At 57.2% G+C, this 25,551-nt stretch overlaps 1 protein-coding gene across 1 annotated transcript in view; it reads right to left on the bottom strand.

Moving 5' to 3' along the window:
* GALNT9 (polypeptide N-acetylgalactosaminyltransferase 9) overlaps nt 1-25,551 on the bottom strand; it is a gene marked incomplete at both ends in the record, with an annotated part of 88,692 nt that overhangs the window by 38,185 nt on the left and 24,956 nt on the right. Inside the window, 4 exons of the mRNA XM_079718204.1 lie at nt 682-879; nt 5,245-5,419; nt 7,399-7,565; nt 25,289-25,469. Coding sequence (XP_079574330.1) covers nt 682-879; nt 5,245-5,419; nt 7,399-7,565; nt 25,289-25,469 — 721 coding nt within the window. The remainder of the gene's footprint in view (nt 1-681; nt 880-5,244; nt 5,420-7,398; nt 7,566-25,288; nt 25,470-25,551) is intronic.

Raw genomic sequence — 25,551 nt, 5'->3', positions numbered from 1 at the left:
GGTCTCTGTAGCACACACAGCACCTGTGGCCTCCAGGTCTCTGCTCCGCTGCCCGGCTCGTGTTTTTGACCCTTGCGGTGCTGTCTCTGCCTCTGTCTGTCTGTGTGTCTGTCTCTCCCTCGTTCTCTCTAGGTCTCTGTCTCCTTTCCCTCCCTGTCTCCCTCTCTGCACCTCTCGTCCTCTCTACGCCATGACGCCTCCCCAGTTTTGTCTCTTGGTCTCCCTGCGCCCTACCCTGACTCTGTCTCCCTCTGTGCATCTCTCTTTCTTGTTCCCTCTCACTTTCCTTGGCGAGTCCCCTGTTCTGCTCTCTCCACGTCTGTGTTCCTTTTCTCAGTCTCTTTACTGGCTCTTTCTCTTTGGGTGTTAGCTCTGTTTGTCTGTCTGTCTCCCTCCCTCTCCCCCGCCCCCGCCCGACCCCATCATCTCTCAGGTCACAAACTGGAGCCACTCCCAAGTTTCCCCATCACACCCCCATGTCCCTCTGCACATCTGGGCAGACGCTGCATGCCACCACACTTACTTCCCCACATGGCGCCAGGCCCTGGCTTTCTGCAGAGGAGCACCCCCGGCCCTCCAGCCCCCAAGCCCCCTGCGGCAGCCCTGCCCCACCGCCACCTCACGCTGTCCTGGCTCCTTCCAGGGCAGGCCCTGCCCCAGGGGCCCCGGGGGTCGGCTCACCTGATGGGCGCTGCCTCGTCACCGCGGTCCAGCCAGTCCTGGGGCGGGATGATGTACATGCACCAGAGGCCCCAGTTGTAGCCGTGGGCCGCGCTGGCATACTGCTGCACCTCAAACGTGTCGTACTTGATGTTGTCGATGGCCGGCAGGACGATGCGCCGGCGGTCCTCCCGGATCCGCGAGAGGGCGGGCTCGGCCCTGCGGGGCGGTGCATGTCCATGTGGAAAGGCATGGATGCCTGGACCCGCCCCCCTTCCCCCAGGTCGGGGGGCTGGAGCCAGGCCTCCTCCAGGGAGGTGGCCACACCCAGGTCTGATGGCGCCTGCGGACGGCAGATCCAAGGGCTCCACCTCTGGAAGGCCCGGGGTCGCCTAGGCTGCAGACTCGCCTGCCGAGGCCTCGCCCTTCCCGGGGCAGCCCGTGGCTGAGGACTGATGGACACCAGGGCTATGGGCACACGGATTGGGCCCAATCTCTACGGGGCCGTCCTGGCTCCAGAGGCCCTGTGGGTCAGCTCGGTCTGTCCCTCCACAGCTCGGCCTCCCTGTCCAGCGCAGCCCACTTCCCGGCCCTCCTTCCCCACACGGGTGGCCATACGTTCATTTACAAGCATGAACTGAGGACCTGTTATGTGCCACACCCTGTTTTAACACACCGGAGTACATTCACGAACTAGAAAAGAAAAAACAATCCATGCCTCAGGGAACTTAGGACACACTGAAGGGACGGAAAGGCTACCAGGGGCTGTTGTGCAGTGCACAGCCTACACAGCAGTACGTGGTGGCCCTGACTGGGTGGGGGTCAGGGGACCGACAAGAATCTATAAATAAATGATATAATACATTAGGAGGTGCTAGCTGTTGTGGTGGAAAAAGAGATCAAGTAAGGGTGATTTGGAATTTGCACTTTTAAATGGGGTGCCTGGTGTAAGATGGCCTGGGTGGTGACCAGAAGGAGGTGTAGGAAGTAGCAGGTGGTTGGGAGAGCTGTGGGCGGGGGGTGGTGCTCCACGCACAGGGAACAGCCAGCGCTGAGCCCCTGGGATGTGCTGGTGCACTCGGGGAGCGGGCCAGGGGCCTGGAGTGGAGAGATGGGGGCAGTGGAGGCAACGAAGCCGGAGAGGAGAGGGACCAGAGGCCATGGGCTATCGGTTGCGGATTCTCCTTGCAGGAGTCCAAGAGGCAAGCAGGTGCAGCTTGACCCCAGAGACGGCCTTGTCTACCGCAAGGATGAGATGCTGCCCGAGGGCCTGTCACCGAGCTGGAGTTCAATGTGGTTGTGAGCAGGGCACTGACGGGGCAGCCAGAGAGACGAACGCTGCAGGCGGACAGGGGGCCAAGCTCAGGCAGGGACGGTGGGGGCAGGGTGGGGCTGGGGCAGTTCCCTGACCCTCTGCCTGGCGAGATTCACCACGTGGCCCGCCTTCCTTCTTGTGCTTCCAAGCAAGAGCCTGGTATTTACCTGCCTTTCAGCTTCGTGAGGAAGATTAATTAATTACTGTTAGCAGAGTGCTTCAGAAATGAAAAGCTCTCTGCAAATGCCACATCTGCTAATAAGGCAGGATCTTTGTGGAGGCAATTCTTGGAGGGGAGGGCTATTTGCAGATGGATAACCGGGTTTTCAGTTGTGAAAATTAAAGTTACACCGGTTTAAAGTTGCCTTTTGATGTGGTAGACTTGTGGTTCTCCCAAATGCCCTCCAAGTGCTCCGGGGAGTTTAACGTACATTAGAGGGACAGAAAGGCCTCCGAGTACAGCTGTGCAGTGCACAACCTGAACAACAGTATGGAGTGACCCTGGTGGGGAGGGCAGACCGTAACACGTCATTAATGATAGACCGTGACAGGTGTCATGGGAAGAGAAGACTCGCTTGCTGAGGGTGGCAGAGGAGAGGGAAACGGGGGTCAGCAGGGGAAGTCAAAGCAGAAAGAAGTCGAATCTCGGTCAGGAACGTACTGGCACAGAACCAGCGCTGAGAACAAACTCGTGGTCCTGGGGTGACTGAGATGCCACAGCGAGAGTGGAGGGAACGTGGAAGGAGAGGGCTCCACTCACCTGCCGACCAGGCACCAAAGCCCTGGTCCGACCAGCAGGAGCCGTTAGGAAAACCAAGAACTTTGAGAGACCCCGAAGGCCAGACCCTCGTGGCCCCCAGCTGGGGACACCGGCCAGGCGCTGTGGGGCTTGATCAGCGCGTCCACCGCGAACGCCTCCTTACGGCATCCGCAGCCCTCGCATCTCCCCCAAGGGAGTATCTCAGTGAGCGTCTTAGTTTAGGCTTCACAGAGTTTGAAGGTATAATGTGGGAGATTTGATATAAAAACGGTGAGGTTTAGTTTCTCTTGAAACAGGGCAAGCTGCCCACCCACCGTGGGGCTGACTTTTCCCTGCGGCTCATCTGGTAGGTGCTGCAGGCTGCACCTGGGTGCAGGGCTCTTGCTCCCCGCCCACTGTAGACCCCCTGCAGACCCTCCCACTGTGGGTTTAACTTAAGGATCTCAAGACAGGATCATCCTGGGTGACCTGGGTGGGCCCTAAACCCACTGGCAAGGGTACTTAGAAGAGAGAAGAGGAGAGACACAGTCACACAGAGAGGAGAAGCCGTGTGAAGACGGAGGTAGAGATTGGAGGAATGCGGCCACAAACCAAGGGACTCCTGGCGCCCCCAGAAGCTGGGAGAGGGTTGAGCGGTGTCTTCCCGCAAAGATTTGTCCATCTGGAACCTGGGATGGGACCTTATTTGGAAATAGAGTCTTTGCGGATGTAATTCAGTTAAAAAGCCCAAGATGAGATCAGCCTGGATTGGGCTGGGCCCTGAATGCAAGGCGTCTCCTTCTAAGGCAAAGGAGAGGGAGGTTTGCGATGCAGACACAGAGGAGAAGCAGCGTGATGATGGAGGCGCGGATGCAGGGACGTGGCCACGGCCCTGGGCCCCTGGAGCCCCCAGAGCTGGGAAGGGGGGAGGCTCCTCCTCTAGAGCTTCCGGGGGGCGTGCAGGCCTGCCCGCACCTTGACTTTGACTTCTGGCCTCAGAGCTGTGAGAGAGTGCACTTCTGTTGTTTTGAGCCACCAGCCTTTGGCCATTCATTATGGCGGCCCCAGGACACTCACGCCCTGGGTGACCCTCCCTTCACCCGCTCGTGTCCCAGCCCGCTCCAACACAGGTGGTCCCCTGGGGTCCTGGTTTGCAGTCCCAGTTAGACACTTGCCCGAGGCCTGTGCGCCGGAGCCGGCACCTTCGGGTGCAGGGTGTGGCTTACAAGCATCACACGTGTAACCCTGGCAACAGTCTCACTTTGTAACATCCCCACTCAGCACCGGAGGAAGCTGAGGCCCCCGCCCCCCGCCAGGGGCTCAAGCCCTCGCATCATGTTGGCGGGCCGAGCGTCACGCTGCAGCCCTGCGCACCGGGAGCCTTCCCGCGGGGGGTCCCCCTCTGCCCTCCCCGCCTGCTGCCATTTAGTCCTCTCGCATCCACTGCAGGTCCTGGCAGGAGTGAGGGCTGCCGGGGGCGGGGGGTGGCGCCTCCCAGATGCAGGCGCCAGAGAGGAAAATAAGGAAACATGCCAAGAGCCCAGTGGACGCTTTCCAGAAAACTCTGAAGCACATCCTGCTGCTCTATCAACACATCCTCAGGCACCTGCTGTGAGAACATCAGCTCACGGCTGGCCTAGCGACCACAGGGTCTGGAGAGAGGCACCAGGGCCAAGCCCAGCTCTGACGCCCCGTGTGGATGCCCGCCTCCCCTTTGGATGTGGATACTTTGCTGGATAGATGACCCTGTTCTTAAAGCCTCGCTGGCCACCTTTGGGCATAGCCTTGTGAGAGTCCCGGGTGGGAGAGCACAGACCCCTGGGTCCCACCCAGAGAGCGTAGGTCACACAGAGCTGCATATCCTGCGAGCTCTCGGGGGCTGCAGATGCTGCTGGCCTGGGGTCCACACGGAGTACTGAGGACCTGCAGGGCCCCTGCCTCCCCAGGACAAACACAAATCCAGGACAGGTGTCCCAGCCTTCCTGCGGGGCGGGCCCCGGGGCACCGCGCAGGTGCTCCTGAGTCACCGAGGTATCCCTGCTGCTCCCCTGGCCACATCCCCCTCCAGGTTTCTCATTAGAAGCCCACCTCACCCCTGCAGGGATGGGTGGGAGAGAATGGATGGATGCTTTGATCTAGAATTTTCCATAAGGATGAGAAATTGCTTCCAACTTGTGCCCTAGACTTAGGTCTCCATTAACTGAGACCCTACAGACCACGTGTTCATGCAGCAACTGCCCCCAACCTTTGTGTATTCTCCTGGCCTGAGGTCACATGAGCAGCCTCATTTGACTGTCACCTGCTGGAATGACTGGCCAATTCAAATTCCTCTGGGGACAAGGTGGGGATACAGATCAATCTTCATATCTATGCATCACAAACAGGGTTCTGGGTCCAGGAGCTGGACATGGACTGGCCACGTGGCTGGACTCAGCTGCCCCCAGCCCTGCCAGGCTCCTCCTCTTTGCGGGGGTCCTGCAGGCGCCAGCAGACCCCGCCGACCCCGCCCAGGGCCCGGCCCCGCCCTTACCAGCCCATGCTGAACTCCACGTGGGCGTCAAAGAAGCCCACGACAGGGGCCGTGGCGACCTTCCAGCCCTGCAGCCGAGCCCGGATCAGGCCTTCTCTCCTGCTGTTTCGGACGATTTTCACAAGGCCCGGGTACCTCTTGCTGACGTACTGGTCCAGGTTGAGCTTGAGTTCCACTGCAGGGGGACACAGAGATGTTTCGGGCGTGACACCTCGGGAGGGCCTGAGGTCCCTGAGACCCACGGTCGTTGTGTGCCCTGCATCCATATTTCATAAACATTTAAGAGGACCCACCGTTGCTGGATGTGTGTTCGGGGTGCTGGGGGGGACTTCGGAGAGGTAAGAGCCCACCTCATGGAGCTGCATTCCAGCGGGAGAGACGATGAACAATCAAGCCAGACTGATTCAGACAGAGGCACGTGTTATAAAGACGGGAGAAAATGGGGCTGAATTACTCAGCTGTAGAAAGGAAGGCAGTCCATGGACAGATGGATGGATAAACAAAGTGTGGTCCATCCATACAATGGAACATGATCCAGCCTGAGAAAGGAGGAAGTTCTGACACATGTTACTACGTGCATACACTTGAGGACATGATGCTCCGTGAAATAATCCAGTAGCCCAATGACCAATCCTGTGTGATTCCGCTTATTTGAGGTCCCTAGAGCAGACAAATCCACAGAGACAGAAGGCAGGGTGTTGGGTGCCAGGGGCTCAGGGAGGGTGGTGGGGAGTTAGTGTTTCATGGGGACGGAGTTTCACTTTGGGAAAGTGAAAATGTTCTGGAGATGATGATGGTGACAGTTGCACAATGATGTGAATGTACTTAATACCCCTGAACTCTACACTTATTTTGTAAATGGTTAATTTTATGTTATGAGAATTTCAACTCAGTAAATTATTAAAAAACTGATGAGGGCACAGGCGTCTATGTGAGGAAGCTCCCAGTGGCCAAAAGTGCAAGCAACAAAATAAGCCACAATAATAACAGACTTTAGCCGGTAGGAAAAAGAAAAAGGGGAAAAGGGAGTGGGCATCTGAGTGAGGCGGGAGCTCCTCCGGGTCGGCTGGGCAGGTGCAGGGGCGGCCTGTCTCCATCCCTCCACCTCAATCACCAGGCTCCAGTGGATGCTCCTGTGAGGGCAGCCCTGGTCCCAGGGGTGCCCCCAGCCGCAGCAGCCAGGGGTTCCAGAAGCAGCCTCCCTGTGCTCTGTCCTGCCCTCTCCAGGGCCCCGCAGGCTGGCGCCAGCCGCCCGCTCCCTGCTCCCTTGACGGTGTCAGGCGGGGCTCTCCCCCCGCGTAGACACAGAGCACACGCAGGGCTGGAGCTCCTTCAGGCCCAAGGGCGGCACCTCTGCAGTCCTGGAGGGCTCTGGGAGGCCTCTCCCCGCTCTCCTCCACCCACCCCCCGCCCCCCGAGGTGAGGAGGAGAGGCTGCTGTGATGGGAGAGACTGGGGACCAGGAGGGCCCGGCAGGCCCGGCTCAGCGCAGCAGGACCTTTGTGTGGGGACCGCAGTCGAGGGCAGGCGGGGCACCTCCGGAGCCCTGTTAGGGGCTCGGAGCCCCTGTGCCTGCTGGGTGTGGACAGCGTGCTGGGCTGGACCGAGGCTGATGCAGGGCCACGCTAAGGGCCCAGGTTCCGGCCGTGAGTGCCAGTGCAGCTTCCCCACCAGCAAGCCTCCCACTGGAGCTTTGTCCAGGTGCGATTAGCATATGGGAGAACTCAGCACGCTGGGGGGCCTTCCTGGCCGGAGGAGTGGAGTAGCACCCTGCCAGGTCCACCCAGAGCCTCAGAATGAGACCTCAAGTGGAAATAGGATCTTTGTGGATATAACTAGTTCAGGATCTTGAGATGAAAACCTTCTGGATTAGGGTGGGCCCTAAATCCAAGGACAAGTGTTCTTAGAAGAAGAGGAGAGACACAGACACACCGGGAAGAGGCCTCGTGAAGGTGGAGTCAGAGGTGGGAGGGATGCGGCCCCAAGCCCGGGACACCAGGGATGCCAGCAGCCGGGAGAAGCTGGGAGAGGCAGGAAGGAGCCTCCCCTGGAGCCCCTGGGGGGAGTGTGGCCCTGCTCACAGCCCGAATTCAGACTTCTGGCCTCCAGGGCTCTGACATGCTTCCCTCTCGGGGGGCCGGCCGGTCCCACTCACCATTATCACTGCTGTCGTCCACCAGGATGACCTCCTTGAGGAGCCGGGAGGGCGTGTGGTTGACCACGCTGTGCACGGAGCGCAGGATGACCGAGAGGGCTTCATTGACAAAGATGAACACCACGGAGATCTGGGGCAGGTCGTCCGAGTAGGTCATCTGTCTGCACCTGCGGGAGAGACGGGGTTGGGGGCCATGGTCAGTGTCGGGATGTGATGGGGAGGTGGGAGCCTGGGGCCCCCGCGGGACGCCCACTGGGACCAGTTCTAAATCCTGCTCCCAATGGAAGAGCAACAGCAATGCCACAGATGGGAAAGGACCGAGCTCAGCGAGAGGAACAGCACGATGACGTTGGTCTCAGAAGCTCTGGACTTCAAGGCTCTGAGCCTGAACCCTGCTGTCTCCTTGCAGAAACGCAGGGAACTTGCACTTGTAAGGGGTTAAAGTCCCACTGGGATCACACAGAGCAGTTTTCCTTGATGCCCTTGGAAGGCGTGGAAGAGAGATGAAAGGAATGGTGGTCATCTCACGGTGCAGTCCAGTGGAGGGCCTGGGAGAGAGCCCCAGCCCGGAACCCGTGTCAGATCCTGAGGCCCAGCTCTATCTGAGCGCCGGGTGGTCACGGCGCAGGCGGCTGCTGGACAGGTGGCACCTACTGGGTGGGTCCTGCACTCGGCGGGCACTGTCCCCTGAAGTGGGGTCTAAGTAGACAGTGCTGGGCTGCCCAGGAGGGCGGAGCGCTAGTGCCAGACGAGGGCTGCTGAAGTAGGAGAGATGTCTGCATGGGACAGCCGAATCGTGGCCTCCGCCTGACCTTAGCATCGAGGGTGAAATAGAAGGATGAAGTAGCTTCTTCCAAAGGTCTTATCTTGGCTGTAGGGTTGTGGGAGGGGAAAAGATGGGGGGCAGGGAAAGCAAAATATTCCATCTTGGGTGTGGGATGAGGCCAGTGAGTGGCTGTTAATGTAATAATACAGTGGAATAAGTTCACAAAGGGGCAAAGGGAGCTCTCAAAACTAGAGAAATGGGAAAAAAGGAACAAAAAATAAAGTAAGACAGAAGGCACCCAATCAAGTACGTTGGCTGCTACAATAAATGCAAATAAACTTACTCTCTCCTTAAAATGGCAGAGGCTTTTCTTTTGGTTTTTTTTTTTTTAAGCGGCTTTTCAATGAAGTTAGGCACATACACACTAAAGCACACTTATACATGCACACATTCACTCAGTCACACACAGCTCTGCTGTGTGCAGTTTACAATAAACACAGTTCAAATAGAGTGATTTTTAAATTAATTAATTAATTAATTATATAGATTTATTTATTTATGGCTGCATTGGGTCTTCGTTGCTGTGTGCAGGCTTTCTCTAGTTGTGGCAAGCGGGGGCTACTCTTCACTGCGGTGTGCGGGCTTCTCATTGTGGTGGCTTCTCTTGTTGCGGAGCATGGGCTCTAGGCACACAGGCTTCAGTAGTTGTGGCTCGTGGGCTCTAGAGTGCAGGTTCAGTAGTTGTGGTGCACGGGCTTAGTTGCTCCACGGCATGTGGGATCTTCCCAAACCAGGGCTCGAACCCACGTCCCCTGCACTGGCAAGCGGATTCTTAACCACTGCGCCACCAGGGAAGTCCAGGAGTGATTTTTTAACAAAAAGATTGGAAATATAATCAAGTGAGAAAGGGATGCCAGACAAATACCAAGCCCCCCAAACCAGAAATTCAGCACAGATATCACATAGGATGAAGGAGGTAGACTAGTTATAAACCATTATCACAAAGTGACCTGGCAGCTGGGTATAAAAGGAAAAACTACTAGAAAAGTCTACAGGCGTGCATCACCTTCAGACTGGGCGGACTGAAAAAGTAAGACCATGAAGGAATTACATAACGAATCCCCTAATTCCTTCTCGGAAAATTTTTTTTCTCATGCCCATAGGACATTTACAGAAAGTGGTCATGTATTTGCAGAACAGAAAACCTCAGATTTTTATGAAGCAGGGATTTTACAGGCAGGGCCATGTCTGTGGACGTGTGACCTGGGCAGTCCCATGGGGCCCACACTGGGAAGGGCTCGCTACCATCACAGCCTTCTCCTGTGTGCCCATGTGATTCCTATTCTCATAAGGTCATTAGATGAGTGGCCGCCCTGCCCCAGTATGACCTCATCTTAACTAATTACAACCCCATTTCCTAATCAGGTTACTTTCTGAGGCCCTGGGGGGTAGATGTGGACATAGCTTTTGGGGGACACAACTTAGCCCATAGTCCGTTATTCTTATCCCACAGCTGGAGAAAGAGTTTTATTTGAAGGTGGGGAGGTTATTGCAGTTATCGGGGGCTGAGGATGGAAGTGGGCCAGAGCTGTCTGAGAAAAATAACCAATACTGGGGCTAACCAATCATAATAAACTAACTACATCAACCAATCATGTGGATAACTGATCATGGTGATAGATAATAATGATGATAACTGATACAGATGATAACCAATCATGATACTACTAATGGATAATCAATCATGACGACAACCAATCAGGATGAGAGCAACAGCTAAGGGCCCCCGGCACGCAGCACGCTCTCTGCTCCCCCGAGCAACCCTAACAGGAACCTAATATCCCCGTTTTGAAGATGAGGCTCCTGGGGGGTAACTCCCCCTTCCATGGCGCGCGCTGGCGTCAGAGCCGGACCCAAGCCACCAGCTTCAGGCTGAAGTGGTGCTCCTGCCCGCCCTCCCAGGCTGCCCTCCGGCCCCTGCTCACAGCTGGGGTTTGAGCGCCAGACTGACTTCAAGATGGACAAGAGCCCTGTGTCACTGTTGCATTGATATGGGCTGCAGTGCTGCTGGGGAGATTTCATTACTCAGAAAAGTGCTTTCTGACAAGAAACCTTCACTCCATTTTTCTGTAGAGGAAAAAAGCTGGAATGCACAATTTTCATGAACTTGCAAATTGTGTAAAACAAGAAAAACACCACCTTGAGGAAGGAAATACATCTTGAGAGAGACTGTGGCTGCAGCTGCATACGGGAAGGTCGAGTTCGCAGGTGCCTTTGGGGGAGGGGCTGCAGTGCCCCGCCCCTCCCACGCCCCAGAGGCCTGGTCTCGGCCCTCCTGTGCCTTCTCCCCAGCTCACCATCCTTAGGCGTCCTCACGCGGCTTCTTTAGGGTCTCTGTACCCCCAACACAGGCCCCCCAAGAGCTGCTCCTTCACCGCCATACCCCAAGACCCCAGAGCTGCGCACACAGTAGGGCTTACGAGCATCTGTTGACAAGGGGAAAGAAAGAACAAGAACGAGTGAACAGGCTGCCACGCGGGGCCAAGTCCTGTCACTCATGGCTCCCCCCACCCCGTCTCAGTGTGAAGCATCCTCAGCTCAGCAGGAACCTCCACGTGTGTCCAGGGCTTGGGGGAAGCAGGTGGACTCGGGGGGCATGGGCGCTGTCACCTCCTTCCTCTCCCTCCACGAGCAGGTCAGGAGGCAATGGACCTCTCAGGCTTGGCCACTGGGCCACGAGGCTCTATCCTAAGAGCTTCCAACCGGTAAGAGCCAACTCCTGCTGCCCGTGGAGAAGCCTCCAGCGTCCATAGCCATCTCCCGGGGATACACCCGCACGAGACACCCTTCCAGGGGCTGGGGGCAGGACAGGGGTGTGCCTGCCCGCACAGCTTCCACCGGTGGGGCACAGGGGAGAAGCAAGGAAACAGGATCTGACTTCAGAGAGGGTGGGCCTTTGGAGTGACAGAACGGGGCAATGGGGTCAAGAGGGCTGGGATGGGGAGGTGTCTTTAGACCAGGCCGGGGGGAGCCGGGGGGAGGTGTCGGGAGCCCAAACCTGCGTCATGCTGCCAGGGCCGCCGAAGCAAACACCCAGACATTTATGGTCCCACATCCTGGAGGCAGGAAGTCCAAGATGGAGGTGTCGCAGGGCTGGTCCCCCCGAGGCCTCTCTCCTGGGCGTGTAGACGGCCGTGTCCTCCCGTGTCCTCATGCAGTCATCCCTGCGCGTGTCTGTGCCCTCATCTCCTCTTCTAAGGACACCAGTCCTATGGGGTGAGGACCCACCCTAGGGCCTCAGTTTGCCTCCGTCACCTCTGTAAAGGCCCGGTCTCCACACATAGTCACATCCTGAGGTCCTGGGGTCAGGACTTCAACCTGTGCATTGGGGTCGGAGGACACAACTCAGCCCCTAACGAGACCCAAAGGCTAAGGAAGGCTGGCCAGGCCAGGACCGGGGCCGTCCAGTGCGGCAGGAGGGTGTGGGCACGTCTCCCATGGGGCGATGCGCTGTCTCACTTTATTCTGTTTATCTACACGTAACAAATCACTCCCGTTATAAACATATGCAGCTTACAAATGGTTGTTTAAATTAGAAATCGTGCAATATGTATGGCTCATTTTTGTCCAGCACAAATTTGCATAAAAATAATCTGTTTTCCCTATAATATAATCCCCTTCTCAGTTGAAAACAAAATTGGTTGTGTTAAATATTGAGCAGAGGGAATGCCCTGGCAGTCCAGTGGTTAGAACTTGGTGCTTTCACTGCCGTGGCCTGGGTTCAATCCCTGGTGGGGGAACTAAGACCCCGCAAGCCGAGCGGTGCAGGCAAAAAAGATAAAAATCAATCAGTAAATATTGAGCAGATCGAAGGGGATGTTCCTCACACACAGGGAGGTCTGATGTCAGTGAGGAAGTAAGAAGCCCACGCCTAAAACCCTGTGGAAGACAAAGACGATTACCATCCTCCCCCTGAGCTTTTCTTTACAGTCTCTGACCCCAGGCACCTGGCCAGTAGCGCACTTGGACTTGACCTTAGGCCGGAGTCCTCCTGTCCTGCCTTTGCACCCGCACAAGCTCCTGTGGCCGCTGGGTGGGACTGTCCCACGATGTCCCTGCTTCCCTCCTCCGGGCAGGAGGTGCTGTGTTTCTGGGTTTCCTTCTGCACCTGAATCGGCTTCAGTTTCAGGGCTCAGTGTCCTCCCCACCCTGCAGGGACCGTCCCTGCGCTGAAGCCCGGGAGGCACTCAGTGGGGCGGGGGAAACGAAACTGGCCGCCACGCTGCAGCCCTGGAAGAAGTCGGTCTAAGCGGAGCCGGAAGGTTCTCCTCTGTGATTGAAAGCCCTGTTCCTGTCCGACAGAAAATAAACCACGTTTATGGTGATTGGAAAGAATCAGAGGTCAGCAAGAGGGCGGCCCTGAGAGCTTGTAAACCTGGTGACCCAGGGTGGGCCCCAGGAGTGGGGCAGCGGCCAGGACAGAGGGACTCAGGTCCTGGGGCAGGAGGACCCCATCGGCCCCTCCAGAGCCTCCGGAGGCGGAGGGAGACCCAGGGCACTCCCACACGCCGAGGATCTTGGTTCACCGTAAAACTGAAGGAAGACGGGTGACACACTTTAAAGGTTTCAACTTGACCGAGTAACATGTCTACGTTCAGACTTACAGCCAACAGGTACAGGTCAGGAGAGAGCCAGACGACATCTCCCTGAGCCCTCCCTCCTGCTGCCCCCGAGCTGCTCCCCGTAGCGATGAACACGGTCCCTTTCTGGCCCACCTGCTCTGGCAAAGCCTTGGCCTTGACTGTGGTCTCCCCCGCCTCTCCCTTGACCCTCTTCCTGGATGCGCTCACCGTCCGCTGAGAAAGGGCACTGTCTCTAGGATGTGTGAGCTGGGCCCCCTCTGACCTGACCTCTTTGTCTGTTTCCTCTTGCTCACTCAATGGCCCCACGTGGCCCCAGTGCTTCCAGGAGCACGCCAGGCCTGCTCCTGCCTCAGGGCTTTTGCACGCCCTCCCCAGCTCGGCACACGTCTCCCCACGCGGCCACGTCACTGACTGCTCTTTCTCCCCTGGGCTGGGAGCCCCCGGGCAGGGCCTCCTGTTTGTCTGGTCACTGCTTCACAGCATCTAGAATGGCAGACGCTCCATGGGCTTCCATCCACAACATCTAAGAAGCTTCCATTCACAGCTCCTGGTGGAATCAAAGGTGGGGCATGAGGTGCACATTTAAAGCTGTGACATGTGTCGGAGCTCTGAATAATTTTGTGTGAGGGAAACGTTAAAAGTCTAAACTTGAGCCTCGAGCTGAATTTGAGGATACATGTGCACGTACCACATGGGCACATGCATGCCCACACTCACACACACCACGGACACCCATGAGCCCTTGACAGGGCTGTGCCCCCGCCCCGCTTGGGGCATCTGCCTTATTTGGGGGTCTCTCCAGTCCTGGCTGAGCCACGTCTAATCCATCCAGACCAGGGTTTCCCAGTCTCAGCCCTATGGACTTTTGGGGCTGGATAATTCGGATAATTCTCTGTTGTGGCGGTCGTCCTGTGTGTGATACGGTGCTTAGCAGCATCCTTGGCCCCCACCCAGGTTGAGACAGCCCAGAATGCCTCCAGACATCTCCAAATGTGCCCCGGGGTGAAATCGCCTGGTGAGAAGTCCTGGTCCAGGATCTGGGGTCTGGCCCTGGGGGGGGCTGGGATTTGGCAACCGTTCCAGCATCATGAGGCTCCCGGCACCCAGCCCGGCGTGCCCAGTGACTGATGTTAGCTGGAGTGCAACCCTCCCTAGGTCCCTTCCTCCCCCTGAAAGTCGAACTCCAGCCGGAGTCCTGTCCATCCTGTCTCAGGCTGTGGACGTCTGCTGTGGTCCTGATCAGTCTCTTCCTTGTCCCCCATAACATGTGTGGTTCACCCCCCACTATCATCACATTCTAAGTCACTGGGTGGAATCCCAGCTCCTGATGAAGGAGGGGGATGTGACTGGGTCTGAACCAGGCAGCTCAGCAATAGGCTCAGGAACAGACACACAGTCAGAGCCATGGAGAGGTTGGCTGGGGTCTTGGGGAGATAGGATGTGAGGCTGGAGCAGCTGCATCCATCTTGCGTCCAGTGGTCAGGATGAAGCCAATGAGGCCAATAGCAGAGCAGAGAGATGGTGAGATGCCAGGTCCAGATGACATCAGCTGAGCCTCAAATCCAAGTCTACACGAAGCCAGTGCTTCCTCCAGGCTTTGTAGTTGCAGGAATAATACATTCTCTCCCCGTCTCTCCCTTTCTCTCTCTTTTTCCAGCTTAAGCCAATTTGAAATGGATCTTCTGTCAGTCCTGATCCTGCACAGGTCCTGCACATGTGCATGATGCAGGGACACACTTGTGAATGCCCCTCAGGAGGGGTCTTCCCAGTCAGCCACACCCCAGACCAAGCCAAGAGGAGAAGACAGGGGACCAGTGGGTCCAGTGCTCACAGAGGTTAGTCTGGCCACTGCCTTGGCCATTGCACACCCTGTCTCAGGACGTCCCCATCCAGGCGAGCTGGGGGCTTTCTCACATTGTTGGTAGAGATGACACCAGCTGCTTCATCCTAACCCTGTCCTTGTCTAGGACACAGACAGTCCCAGCTTGGGACCTCGGCTGCCTCGAGAGGAGGAGAGAGCCAACTGCCAACCTCCTCAGCTAAATTCTCGGCAAACCCCATTCTCTGAGACTTGGGTGTCCCCGCCATCCTGAGAGGCAAAGACTGAGCAAACTAAACACTGGAGGGGCTCTGAGAAGGAGCAGGAAAGCATCCTTGCCTTCCATGGTGCAAGGTGAGACACACAGACAACCCAGGACACATGAGGGGATGTCTGTAGGGGGCTCTGGGAAAGAGTCCTCTGTTCTTAAAGAGGGACAAGATGTAGGAACATATTTATTCTAGCCCTTTGGAAATTTGACCTGTGAAGACGTGACGCTGAGAGCTATGGCAACCATATTGCGACCATGAGGAGATCAGCCCAATGCACTGAGCGTGGCAGAGCAGAGAGTTGGGAAGAGCCCAGGTCCCTGATGATGTCACTGAACCACCAATGAACAACTCTGCCCCCCCACCCCGAGCTGTGGACTTCTCACCATCTGAGATCAGGAATCCTAGTATTGTTGCAGCCACTTCAGACTTGCTAGGTTTTTCATCTGAAAGCATTCTGAGTGACACAGAACATCCATTCTTTTTAGGGAAATCCCACTCCTCCCTTGGAATGTCATCTAGCCCTTGTACCCTCAGACGTCACCTCACGACAGTCTGAGATGGGTGCTGTGGCAGATCACGCTTTCCAAAGATGCTGCAACAACCGCCCCCAAGTCCCCTGGGACTTTGCCACCCTCCCTTTGAATGACAGTGGGCTCTGCCACCCCTCACCAACAGGATACAGGGAAGGGATTCTTCTGAGCTGAGTCACGAAGAGCAACAAGGCTTCGTGTGCTGGGACTTTGTTCCGGGGCCATGTGGCACCAGAGAGGCAACCGGACTCTGCCCAGGCCGCCACGCTGTGAGGAAGCCCAGGCCACACAGAGGGTCCACGTGTGGGTGCTCGGGTGGACCGTCCATCTGCTGCCAGGCGTGTGCACGATGGCCCCCCCAGATGATTCCAGCCCCCACCGTTGAGCACCCCCGTCACACCTTCCCAGCTGAGGTCTCAGGAAGTACTGCTCAGAGAGGCTATTCCCCCTGCGCCCCATCTGACCTCCTGCCCCTCAGTACATTAAAACGTGGTTTAACGCAGCTGACTAAGCAGCAGTCGTAACCAGGACAGGTTCGTTCCCCAAAGCCCGGCGGCTCTGTCCTTTTCTTGGACACACGCTGTCCTGCATCGTGTTGGGTACACGCTGGACGCTTCCCGCACGGTGCTGGGTACACACTGGACGCTTCCCGCATGGTGCTGGGTACACGCTGGACGCTTCCCACAGGCTGGCCGGCTTCACGCCCGCCCCATCAGGTCAAGGCCGGAGGAGGGGCTGGGCTGTGGGCCCCAGAGAGGCTCTGGCTCGGCTTCGCATGTCCCATCTGGAGCCAGAGAAGCAGGACATCCTCAACCACCAAGCCGTTTCACGGAGGCTTTATAAACCCACGCGGCTTATAAACCCACAGAGCAGCCCGCGCGGTTACGAGCTCTCGAAGCCACTTCCGAGGCCATGACTGGAATGCGTCGCACACCGCATCCCAGCTGGCCTCTGGGGAAACGGGGCCATGGCAGTGACACTGATGGAAATTGATGGGGACGCCCTCTGTGCTGCTGGAGAAATAAATGCAGGATGGAGCGGGGATGAAGTGGCAGTGGCCTCCCGGGGGCCAGCAAGCTTTGCCTCTGACAACAGGACATACATCCATCTCCTGCCAGAGGAGACGGGTCTGGGCTGAGCACAGACCCAGGAAGCTGTACCATCGGAAACCGAGAGGGATGTTTCTGGGAACGGCTGTCAGGAGGGGGTTCTTGGAAGCGCGTCACCGGGGAGTGGGGATGCCTTCCTGGCAGCAGCATCTGCCTGCTGGGTTGACATGCTCCTGCCCTCTTGGGAACATCGGTGCGAGCCTGGAATCCCAGACCAGTGCATCCCACGCCAACGCCTGGCATTCCTGCCAGCCCAAGGCGGAATCCTGATGGGCACAGAGACAGAGCCCCACGGAAAACCGGCACAAGAGAGGCTGCTTGGGAAGGTGGGGAGGAGGAAACCTGAGCAACGAGAAACGCCAGAGCCTCCTGCTTTGGGGTCTTGTCTTTCCCAGCCTGAGTCTACCCATCCGTCCAGGCAGCTGGCTGCAAGACCTCCCAGAAACAATATGTACGTGCACACACACAGATGTGCATATACTACACACGTGTTCAAGCACACATGCACACAAGTAAAACACTACGCAAATACACATACATACAACTGCACACACACAACATAGATGTACACACGCGCATTACACATGCCCATGATGCATTCACACGCATGCACTCACAGGGCACCTTACGCACAGCCACACTCTGTGGAGACATTAATGGCTCATATTTATTGGAGTAGCCTGTGCGTGGAGCTAAGGCTGAGTAAAGATCTCAGACTCACTCTTCCACACCCAGGCCCTCACTCACAGCTGCGGGCGACCCACACGCACCTTTGGAGAGACACTTGGGCTGAGATGCATGAGAATCACTGCACCACATGTTCAAGGAGAAATGAGCACACACGCCACCCTCAGAGCTCAGAGCAAAAGCCGGTCAGAAACAGAACACTGGACCGTGCACAGAAAGGTCCCTCACACACCCCCCTCATAGGAGCCTGGTGGGACTGTAACACGTGGGGTCGTGCGCTTATGGGCACGGTCGCCGTCTGGCTGCCTGGAGGCCTGCCGGTGCCCAGGAGAGCAAGTGGACTGCAAGGGTGGCCAGACCACACATCCCTGGGTGCAGTGCTGCAGAGGACCCCTGGGCCCACCTGGAGTGTCTCTGCCTGGGCAGTGAGGTCCATCGGGGCCCAAGTGTGCGACCTTCAGGGCCTGTGACCTCCAGCCCCTCCAGAGGGCAGTCCCTGGGGTCGCTGCGCCAGAGGCCGACGACCCGTCCCATGCCAGGGTCCAGCTCAGCACAGATGTCTTCTGTTGCCCCAGCAGCCCCAGCAGGGCCCTGAGGATCATCAGTGAGCCCTTAGGGTGGACAGTGGAAGGGAAGGGAGAGGCGGGACCCCGGCATTTGTTTGTCCGGCCCCCGACGGGGTCTGGGGCAGCCCCACATTGAGTGGACCCTCCACGGGGCCCTTGAGTGGGCTCCCTCTTCCCAGCAAATCCCCAGCTGAGATGGAGCCACGGGGCAGGTGGCCCCCGATTTTCCTGTCTGGCTTTGTTAGCCTCCAACCCTGCTGCAGGGGGACCAGCTGGCTCTAAGGAAGAGCCCGGCGCACAGGGGGGTGAGCGGGTGGGGGCTGTGCCCCTCGGTGAGCATCCCAGGCCGAGGAGCAGGCTCAGCTGAGGGGCCCCCGCCCTCCCCAAGCACCTCCTGCCCTGAGCTCCTCGGCCTGGTGGGAAAGGAAGGGGGTCCACCGGCTGCAGCAGGAGGAAGGACACCAGCCCGTCTCCCTGACAGCACCTTGCTTTCCATCCTGTCATCTGGGACCCTTGCCTCCACTTGCAGACCCTCAATGCCAGTGGCATCAGAGCCCCCACGTGGAGCCGGATCGGCACGTGGCATGAGGTGCCTGCTTCCAGTGCCTCGCGATCACCATCCACTAAATCCGCACTCATTACGCTTGACCGTCGAGCCATGCGCAGCAGAGACGATTCCTACGCACTAAGACTTCTCCAACACCTAATGGGGGGGCATCACTGCACGGGAATGCAGGACGGGGCCTCGGACGGGGCCGTTCATGTTTATGATGCTGTTTAATTTGGGTTTGCCAGTCTTCCTTCAATTATCCCGTGGGCCAGTCTTAATAATCAAGATCTTTGTTACGTGCTCTGTGGCATAATTAAAGCCACCGCTTAATCAGAAAAGCTATCTACCTGCAGACAAAGGGAAATCAATAATGTATCTAATGGAGGAAGGTAGAGAGAACTTTGGTTGGAGAGTGGATGGAATTGCCAGTTGAGGTGGGAACACATGCCCACACACGTGTGCCCGCACACACACGCACACGCTCCCACACCCGCATGTGTTTCTGATGACTATACCTGCCAGATTGGATGGATGGGCTCCGGGGGCTAAAGGCTGTTCAGGAAACCAAACTCTGAAAGTTTCAAACGGGCATAGACGGAGCTTGCATGTATGTATTTATTCATTTAATCTTCTATGAATATTTCCTGAGGGCCTCCTAAGCACCAGGCACGGCCACCGGTGTGTGACAACGCGCAGCTGCTGCTGTTTGCGGAGCGGAAGGCTCCCCAGTGCCCGTGAGCGAGCCTCGCAAGCCCGCACGTCAGCCTGCTGCAGCGTCAGCCTGCTGCAGCGCCAGCCTCAGCGCGGGATCGTCGTCATCTCATTTCCTGCCGTGGCCCCTTGGAAGGCCTCGGCTGGCAGTGCCAGGTCAGGGACTGGGGAGCAGGCTGTCGGGTGGGCCTGAGGCGGCCCCGGCTGGCCGGTCTCTGAGCGCCGGCTCTCAGCGCCCGGCCGCATGGACGCTTCGCCGGAGCGCGCGGGGGCTTCCTCACAACGTGGCGGCCCCTGGTCCAGGGCCCCTGCGTGGCTGGCGGGGAGCCCTAGAGCTCCACAGCCTCACCTCCGCCCTCCTCGACGGGATGACCAGCCTCAAAAGCCCCCCTGATTGCAAGGGGACGGGCGCTGTCTCCACCTCTTGATGCGGGCAGGGCAAGGTTCCAGACGAGGGGCTTGCATCCACCTTTGGAAAATACGATGGGTCACACTGGGTGACGTGAGGAAGGTGAGGCTCTGGGGGAAATCACGCCACACAACAGGGTTCAGCCAAATGCAGGCTGCCTCCTGGATTTGCAAATAAAGTTTTTTGGGGCCAGAGCCATGCCCGTTCATGTACCTATTAGCTGTGGCTGCTCTCACGCGGCCCCAAAGCCTGAAACATGTACTATCTGGTTCATGAAGTAATGAGGAACACGCACTGGTCTCTCACGCCCGTTTCTCAGACACGGAGCCGCACCCTTGGAACCTCCAGGGCGATGGGCGAGGTCGGAGCGTTCCTACTGAGCTCCCCAGTGCCTTGGGAGCCCCTGGCTGACGGGAGGGAGTTTTGTTCTAATGAGGCAACTCTGGGTGGGCTCCTGGTTGGGGACTGGTCACCACAAGGACCAAACCACGATTAGAAGTTGGCGCGTTCAGCCCCTCCTCCCCACCCTCTGGGGACGAGGGGCTGAAAGTGAAGCTAAAAATGGATCATGCCAACGTGATGAAGCCTCCGTAAAAGCCTCTAAAGTACGGGATTTGGAGAGTTTCTGGGGTCCCAAACACATCCAGTGCCAGGAGGGTGGGATACGCCAGCTCCTCAGGGACAGACGCTCCTGTGCTCAGGACCCTCCCAGACCTCCCGCCGTGCAGCTCTTCTGGCTCTTCCTCATGTCCTTCATCACGTCTTCATTCTACAACAGGCCAGTAAACACAAGTGTTTCCCTAAGTTCCGTGAGCAGTCCTAGCAAGTGTCTGAAGCCGAGCAGGGGTCAGAAGTGCCGGGGCAGCCTGGATCTGAGGTTGGCATCTGAGCCCTGCACCTGTGGGGTCTGATGCCGACTCCAGGCAGATAGTGTCAGAACTAAATCCAAGCGTAGGACACCCAGCTGGTGTCAGACAATTGGTTGGTGTGGGAAAGCCCCACACATCTGATGTCACAAGTGTTGTGAGTGTGGCAGTCTTGTGAGAGTAAAGAAAAACAGTGAGGTTTTTACATGTGGCCGTTTTCAGGAAAAGTTTTCTGAGACCGCCCACTGCAGAACATCAGGCACAAGGATATTACATTTTACTGAGCAGCTTTTTCACCCACTACTGCACTCCCTGGGTGCCTCAACATCCCTCGTGGGGTTCCTAGATTCTGCCCCCATCCCTCTTGAGGATGTCACCAATTTCCTTCCAGGATCCTGACTGACCCAAGGGCCGACTTGAACACAGGCAGAGCTGAGGGCTAACAGCAGCATGCCCTAGATCAAGCCGTGCCTGAAAGCCTACCCTTCAGGGCCTGAGCCAATAAATTCCCTTTTTTTGCCTAAGCCGTTTCAAACTGGGTTTTAGGTCTTACCAGCCCAGCCCCCAGAATGGTAGACAATAAGGGGAATTCCTGTTGGAGGACTAAGCTTCAGGGAAGATCTCATTTCCAAACGTAGAAGACTGGATGCCTCGTCATGCTCATGAGGAGACCCCAGTTCCTCGTCAGAAAGGCCCCTGGGGGACTGGAGCCCGTGTTTTAAGCGAGGCTCTCATGAGGGCTGTCACTGCTTTGAATAATCCCCGTGATGCAGTCCCCTGAGCGCAGAGGGAAGCTCTGGGTTGAGTGACAGCAGCAACAAGCTCCAGAGAGGCCCCGGGCAGAGCCTGCGGGACAGGAGGGGACTGGGGGGAGGGACGTGAGGGGAGGGGCGTGGGAAGACCCCTTTCCACTTCTGATTCATCAGCCACATCGCCCATGGGGGTAGGAGGGGTGGTCTGCACATGTGCCCGGTGCCAAAGCCTCCTCATTTCTTTTTTGGGAAGAAATGGGATATAAACAACCAGGTAAGTAACTAAATACAATCCACATCCTCTAATTCAGGGAGGCAGAGGGTTCTGCCCCTTTAAAGCAGAGTTTCTGTAAAGCAGGTTTCTATCAATTAAGGCAGATTGTAAAGGTCAGCTCTTTCAAAGTCCGCCCTGATGTCTTCTTTTGTGATGTGAGAGTGACAACCGGGGTTGATCACTCTGTCAGGTTTTATTTCCGCAGGCTGAGGTTTCTTACGGGGCATCTGAATCCTCAAAGGGAAAGCCAGAACCGCTCCTGCTGCTTGAGCAAATCCCAGGCCCAGCAAGACATGGGAGGCGAGTGCTCCCGGGGACAGGAGAGTGTGCAATGACACACCACACACATCGGGTGGAGCCCTTTCAGCTTAAAAAGCAGAAAATCCAGTGCAAATTTGCTTAAGCAAAAAATTTAAAATATATATGTGTATGTGTGTATACTAATTTACTGCAGAGTCTAGAGGACTTATTTTTTAAATTTATTTGTAATTTATTGCAAGTGGCTTCAGGGACAGCTGGATCCAGGTGCTCATAGCACTGGAACCCAGTTCCTCCCCACCTCCCATTTCTGCCATGCCCTGCAACGGGATTTTTTTCTTCGGTTTCACAAGTGCGCCCTGGGAGCTCAAGCTCTCCCCTCATGATGATAAGATAGTACAGATCCCCAGGCTCCTAAACTTGCAGTTTTACTTTTGGAGAAAATCCTGATTTTCCCCGCCATGGCCTCAGGTAATTCCAAGGCTCACGCTGGACTGGCCTAGACCATGTGATCTCCTTGAGCCAATCACTGTGGCTGGTGGACTGTGAACTCTGATTGGCTTAGCCCTGGTCATGTGACCCACCCTGCAGCAGGGGTGGGAAGTTTCCATGGGTCCCCACATGGAAACAGGGAGCTACTGCCCAAAGAAAGAGAACTGGATTTTGAGGCAGCGAAAGAGAAGCGTCTGCTACACGCAGACGCACATCTGTTCTTTAAGCGCCGCTGCTCTGATGCTGGGAGATGCGGCAGGACCGTTAGGAGACCCCTGCCCTTGGCCCAGGGCTCGGTGGGGTGGGCTGGACAGTGAGAGGTCTGGTGGCCTTGACCCCTGTGGGCTGGGACTGCTCTGAAAGCAGGCCCTGGGGGGATTCAGGGGGTCACAGAGAGGCTTCAGCTTCATCATAATTTGGTCATGACTGGACTCAAGCCCAGTGCCCACTGGGCAAGGGGTCCAGCCATGCAGAGGCAGCGTGGAGGGCTTCTAGAGGGTTCCGCAGAACCACCAAAAGAACACGATCTGTGGGAAACCGGGCAAGAAGGGGCTTTCTTCAGTTATGACAACAAACGCTATGAGGTGAAGGAGGAGACGCAGCAGGAGAACGCCCCCCCAACTGCCTCCGACCCAAGTCCAGGGGCTGCAAGGCCCCCGTAGTCACAGGGACGGGGTGCCGTGACCCGATGTGCCGCGTGGCTCAGGAAGGTGGAGCACGGCGCCACTTCCGTACCAAATCGGCTGAGGTGTCCCCACTGGTAGCACGTGCACAGGAAGGGGTCAAGGCAACAGGTCTGGCCTGTGCATGCCCTGCACCTCCTGGGAGGTGACCTCTGAGCCCTTGCAACATCCTGCCTGAGAAGAGCGTCACCTTCACCTGGGGGCCTGGGGCCTTGCCAGGTAGTCTTTGCTACAGTGGGATTCATGTGGGGTCTCAGCTTGACCTCTGCAGGGGCTGGAGACTGAGGTCAGCCAGTAAAAACCCAGACACCAAGGCTCAAGGGAAAAAAATAAAACGGCTCGAGGGAGCCCCCCGGCTGGCAGTATGTCATAGCGTGCTCACACCTCGCTGCTGGGGTAATCCGGCAGCGTCCCTGTGAGCCCCACCATGAGGGCCAGCTGGAAACTCCTGCCTGGTGTCCTTCAGCGGTAACAAACTGCACCACGTGTGTAACAGCTTTGCTGAGCCTTATGAGTCCTTTTAGTGAGTTATTGAACTTGAGGTTGGCCTTGTGGGTCCTCCGAACCGCACCAGGGCTGCCCAGGTGCTCAGAGCTAAACGCCAGCAGCTGTGCTGACCCTGCTGGTGGGCAACTTAGTTCATCCTCCAAAAGTCAGGACACAACGGGGGCTTTCAGAAATCGACTCACACTCAAACACATGCACACGCACACGCGTGCACACACACTCACACACACCCTCAGAGCACCTGACTCATTCAGGTCCGTGTCCGTGACTGCTGTCACATCTCGGCACCACCTGTGACTGCCGTCACATCTCGGCACCACCTGCCGTCACATCTCGGCACCACCTGTAATAACGCAGGTTTCTCCAAATACATTCTCTTTGTATGTTTCTCCAAATTGTCCTGTTTTACACCTAAATGCATTTTAAAAATTCAAAACGGCACCTTTATTTCATCGCTGCAAATGGAAAGCAGCACTACTTATGCTAAATCAATGGTAACCATGAAAATAAATGCGATGAAAATAAAATAGCACCATCACGAGCCGCGCATGGTCAAGGCAGTGGGAGCCGCCTGCTCCAGGCTCTCTGGGTATAATGCAACAGAAGGGGGTTTCTCAGGAATGGAGTCACAAGAGGGCCTAACCTCCCACTACGCAGCTCAGGCCCGCTAGTTCCCACCACGCATCCCGGCTGCGGCTAGAACACGGAACCTGGGCAGACGCGCTGGTCCCCGTGCCCCAGGCCCCAGTACTCCCTGGTGCAGCCATGCGCTCACTGCCAGCCCTGCCCCAGCGCCCTAGAAACTCGTTTCTGGGCATCTCACCTCACTCCTCGCACAGCAAGCCCTCAAGCTTGGAGGAACAGGGAGTCTGTGAGAACCGCTCCCTGGTCCTCCCTGGGCTGGGGTAGCCCCGAGGCCCTGTGTCCCCAGTGGAGCTGATCCGCTGCCGACCACCTGTACCCGCCACGATGATGCACCTTCTCATGCTCCGGGCCCTTCCCTGTCAGCCTTCCCACCCCCTCCCAGGGCTTCTGGGACCACTTCCCAAAACAGAGTCCTATCTCAGAAGCCACAGCTGGAAGAGGGGCAAACCAAGTCAGGAGCTAAAAGTAGGCACTCCCCCGCACCCCCCATCCACATTTCCTTGAAGGCTGCTCCGCGGACTCAGGACTCAGAGTGGCAACTCTGACCACACGGCTGCCCAGCCCAGCCCAGCCCTGAACTGCAGCCCCTGCCAGGAAGAAGGTGCTGCTGAAAGTGCTTTCCTGTTCAAGGCTGCCAGCTGCAGGCTGAGTTCCTGTGGCCAGGGCCACAGAAAGGAGCCTGGCTTCATGTCCAGGGTGCAGGCGCCCTGCTTGGCTGAAGTTATTAAAGCAATGAGGTCCACTCAACATGGAGTTTTGTTCCAGTCTCGCCTCTGCTTTACTACAAGATGCAGTGATCCGAGACCAGGAGTCCTGAGTGACCAGAAGGCAAGGCACAGCCATCGAGGGGTCTGACTTTTCTGACTAATCAACTGCTGTGGCTTTGAGAGTGGGGAGGACAGGGGTTTACAGGCAAGTGACAGAAATGGAATGCCTTTTAGACACGGGCGATGCTCATTTCAAGCAGGACCTCCACCCACCATTGCAGCTCCTGCACCAAAAGTGGGAGGACAAACGCATTTGGCAGAGACTATGCTTCAAGCTGTGTCACTTGTCACTTGTGTCATTTGTATAAGTGGCAGCACCTGGAGCATCGGCGATGGCGCTGCACAGCTTCCTGGGCAGCGCCGTCCCTGAGCAGCCTCAGTCCTGTACTGGGCACCTGCAGAGGATGCCCGTGGCCAAGAGCAGAGAAACCAGAGAAGAGAAGACGGATGGGGAGGGCCCCACCTGCCAGGGCCCCCTCCCTCCACTCTGCCTGTCCAGCAGCTCCTGTGAACATCTGGGTGCCAGGAGCCCAGGCCTGCGGGGGGCTGCCTGGAGGGGTCTGTGGGAGGGGCCGCGTACTCACTTTTTGGGCCTGTAGTCGGGGATGGTCCTGTCCAGGGAGATGCGGTCGCTGAGCTGTGCGTTGTACCCGTATTCCTCGAACTTGCCCTCTGTCTCCTGGCTGTTGTCACGCAGTGTGGCCGCCATGCCGCCCTGGCCCAGGCCGCCCGGCCCCTCCACCAGACCGATGGGCTTGGCGAGCCCTGGCAGAAAGGAGAAAAGAGGGGGTCAGGCACGTCCCAGGACCGACCGTGTCCTTCCCCCACGCTTCTCCCAGCCTCACCC

This window comes from Hyperoodon ampullatus (genome assembly GCF_949752795.1).
Source record: "Hyperoodon ampullatus genome assembly, chromosome: 13".
In the NCBI taxonomy this organism is placed as follows: Eukaryota; Metazoa; Chordata; class Mammalia; order Artiodactyla; family Ziphiidae; genus Hyperoodon; species Hyperoodon ampullatus.
The sequence above is the reverse complement of the archived record's forward strand: the minus strand, read 5'-3'. Positions and strand labels throughout refer to the sequence as shown.